Source organism: Nannospalax galili, unplaced genomic scaffold (genome assembly GCF_000622305.1).
Source record: "Nannospalax galili isolate Female #2095 unplaced genomic scaffold, S.galili_v1.0 scaffold3296, whole genome shotgun sequence".
In the NCBI taxonomy this organism is placed as follows: Eukaryota; Metazoa; Chordata; class Mammalia; order Rodentia; family Spalacidae; genus Nannospalax; species Nannospalax galili.
In genome coordinates, this window is record NW_008337641.1 from 129,726 (window position 1) to 132,613 (window position 2,888).

At 42.6% G+C, this 2,888-nt stretch overlaps 1 protein-coding gene across 2 annotated transcripts in view; it reads right to left on the bottom strand.

Moving 5' to 3' along the window:
- Window positions 1-2,888, bottom strand: part of Acad11 (acyl-CoA dehydrogenase family member 11) — a 109,465-nt gene that overhangs the window by 81,411 nt on the left and 25,166 nt on the right. For both annotated transcript variants that reach the window (XM_008832670.3, XM_029563362.1), the window contains exon 6: window positions 156-320. In XM_008832670.3, coding sequence (XP_008830892.1) covers window positions 156-320 — 165 coding nt within the window. The remainder of the gene's footprint in view (window positions 1-155; window positions 321-2,888) is intronic.

Genomic DNA, 2,888 nt, shown 5'->3' on the forward strand with positions numbered 1-2,888 from the left:
TAGGGCTCATTTTCAAGGGTTTTTGGTTGAAGCAGTCTCAGCCGTCGGGGAGACTGGGACTGGGCTGGGCCCCACAGCACTTTAGGGAGCAGTTGCTTCCTACTGGAGTCTCAGATGGAACCTATACCAAGTAATCCAAACATAGCTTACAGTACCTCTTTGGGGTGGAAAATGATGTTATCTAGCTTGAAGTCTCCATGAATCAGGCTCTCCTCGTTGTCATCATGTGGCAAGTTTCCCATGAGCCACTTGGAGAGCTGGTCCATGGCAGGGATGTCGTGGTGGGCTGCAGCTTGATACTGCTTTGTCCAGGTGGATACCTGAGGGTAGGAATGAGAAACCGGTAACAGCAGAATTTGAGAGTGAGCAGTCCAAACACACGCTAACCATGTCAAATTCCATCTTAGCCCTAAGAGCTTGAGACAAATTCTCCAAGCCAAACTCCTGACAGCCTGGAACAGTTTTATCAGCTTAAAACCTTAAATATTTCAGATTTTTTTCCCACCTAGCTTATTTTTACTTCCCTGGGTTTCTATTGGACAAGAAAAAATGCTGGCCTAAGTATCAAAAGATGTTGGTTATAGTCTTTATTTAATAACTACTTTGTGGAAGAAAATATTGTGTATTCACACACACACACACACACACACACACACACACACACACTAATCATAGATAATTTCTTCCCCTAAAAGGGAATTTGAAGCCTAGAGATTTTCACTCTTAACATCCTTTCCTACCCCTGCAGAGTATTCTAATTGTACTACAAGAGCAGTGCAAAGACTTTGTATTGCTTAGAATAAAAAACAAAATCTACCTATTCTCAGACTCCTCTAACCAATGAGATATTATTTACCTGTTTATCTCTGCAGTCCCCGTGTTCCATGCTCAGTTTACTACAAAGGATCTTTAACTTTGGGGTCTTACTGACTGAGGTTTATATTATGTCCAAGTCACTTTCTTGTGTATTATCTGATCAGTATAAACCTCTTATCTGTAAAATGAGAACGATAATACCTAGGCTTTGTGTTCTTACAAAGAGTAAAAGTCCACAGTTCACCTAGCACACGGCATGGATATAGTGAATACTGTCTGCGGCTCTTTCAACCCCACCCTCAAATGACACACTTGAAAGGAAAGCATTTCCACAGTGTCTGGTCTCACTTGCCTTTGATTGGAAGGGTCAACATCTCTGCCCTATCACTTTACATCTTATCTTTCCCAATAAAGCCCCCTGCCCCCGACCCAAGCCAAGGCACACCAATCTCCACACTCTGAATGTACAACTCTTGTGATGAGCACCAAGCGATTTACTACTAGGTTATACACTCTTTAGGACCATTTTCCAGTCTTATGTATATGAGATTCATGCATGGGTGTCTCAAAAATGAGAGCAAGAGCCTATTTATACTTTCCTGACATTTAAAACAGCATTCAGCAAGTACTAAACACACAGTAAAGTTTAATAAGTATTTGCTTAGCACAACCCAGAAAGGAAAATTGGGGGGGGGGTTCCAGTTCCCTCTTCTGGCCACCGCGGGTATTGCATGACACGGCACACAGATGCAGGCAAATCTCATACGCAAAAATAATAAATAAAATATTTTTTAAAATAAATAAAATCAGGGGCTGGATTGATGGCTCGGTCGGTAAAGTGCTTTCCAGGAAAGAATTAGAACCTGTGCTGGGTAGCTTTAGTGTCAACTTGACACACCTGGGTTGAGGGAGCCTCAATTGGGAAATTGTCTCCATTGGACTGGTTTGTGGCCATGTCTGTGGGGCATCATCTTGATGAGTGATGTGTGAGGGCCCAGGCAACCGTGGGTGGTGCCACCCCTGAGCAGGTGGGCCTTTGTTGCATAAGAAAGCAGACTGAGCTGAGGCTAGGGGAACAAGCCAGTGAGCAGCGTTCCTCCATGGCCTGCACTCCAGCTCCTGTCTCCAGGTTCCTGCCCCGAGTTCCTACCTTGGGCTCCCTGATGAACTGTGACCTGGGAGATGTAAGATAAATAAACCCTTTCCTCCCCAAGTTGGTAGTGGTCAGAGTGTTCTGTCACAGCAATGGAGAAACAAACCAGAATAGAACCTAAGTCGGATCCCTAAAATCTACATTTAAAAAAAAAAAAAGAAAAAGCAGATGTGGTAGTACACACTTGTAATTCAATTCCGGCAGTAGGCAGGTGGAGACAGGCCAAGCTCTGAGGCTCACTAGTCATCCAGACTAGCCTGATCAGTAAGCTCCAGGTCAACCAATGGGAGACTCAGTCTCAAAAATAAGGTGGATATGCTGAGGAATGACATCTGAGGTTGACCTCTGGCCTCCACTCTGCACTCATGTACATATATATGTGTACCCACACACACATGTGCACCCAACTACACACACACACACACACACACACACACACACACACCAAAATAAAGTTACTTCATGCTAAAAATCAGTGTGAAGGATGATGTTAAAATAGCAAAGGTTCAGACAGGGTTTTACTTTGACTAATTATATACAGTAAAATTACTTCTGAAAACTTGGAGGACGTTTTTTATTAACATGCAGTTTATTACTCTTATTTTAAAATGAACCAACAAATTTCTTTTAGAAGAAGCGTTTCATTTCAGCTTTAACATATTCAATAAAGATTTCCAGAGCAAAGATACATCTCTTTCAAAAGTGGCTGTACTGTATGGTCTTAAACACCCAAAAGGAAAGTATAACCAAAGAGTAAAGTCATCAGTTTATTTCTTTAAGAGTTCAAGGGATTACACTTCCCAGACATTAGGCTTAAGTCTATATAAAAAGTTATTTAGGCCAGGCATGGTGGCACACACCTTTAATCCCAGAACTTGGGAGGCAGAGGCAGGTGGATCTTTGTGAGTTCGAGGCCAGC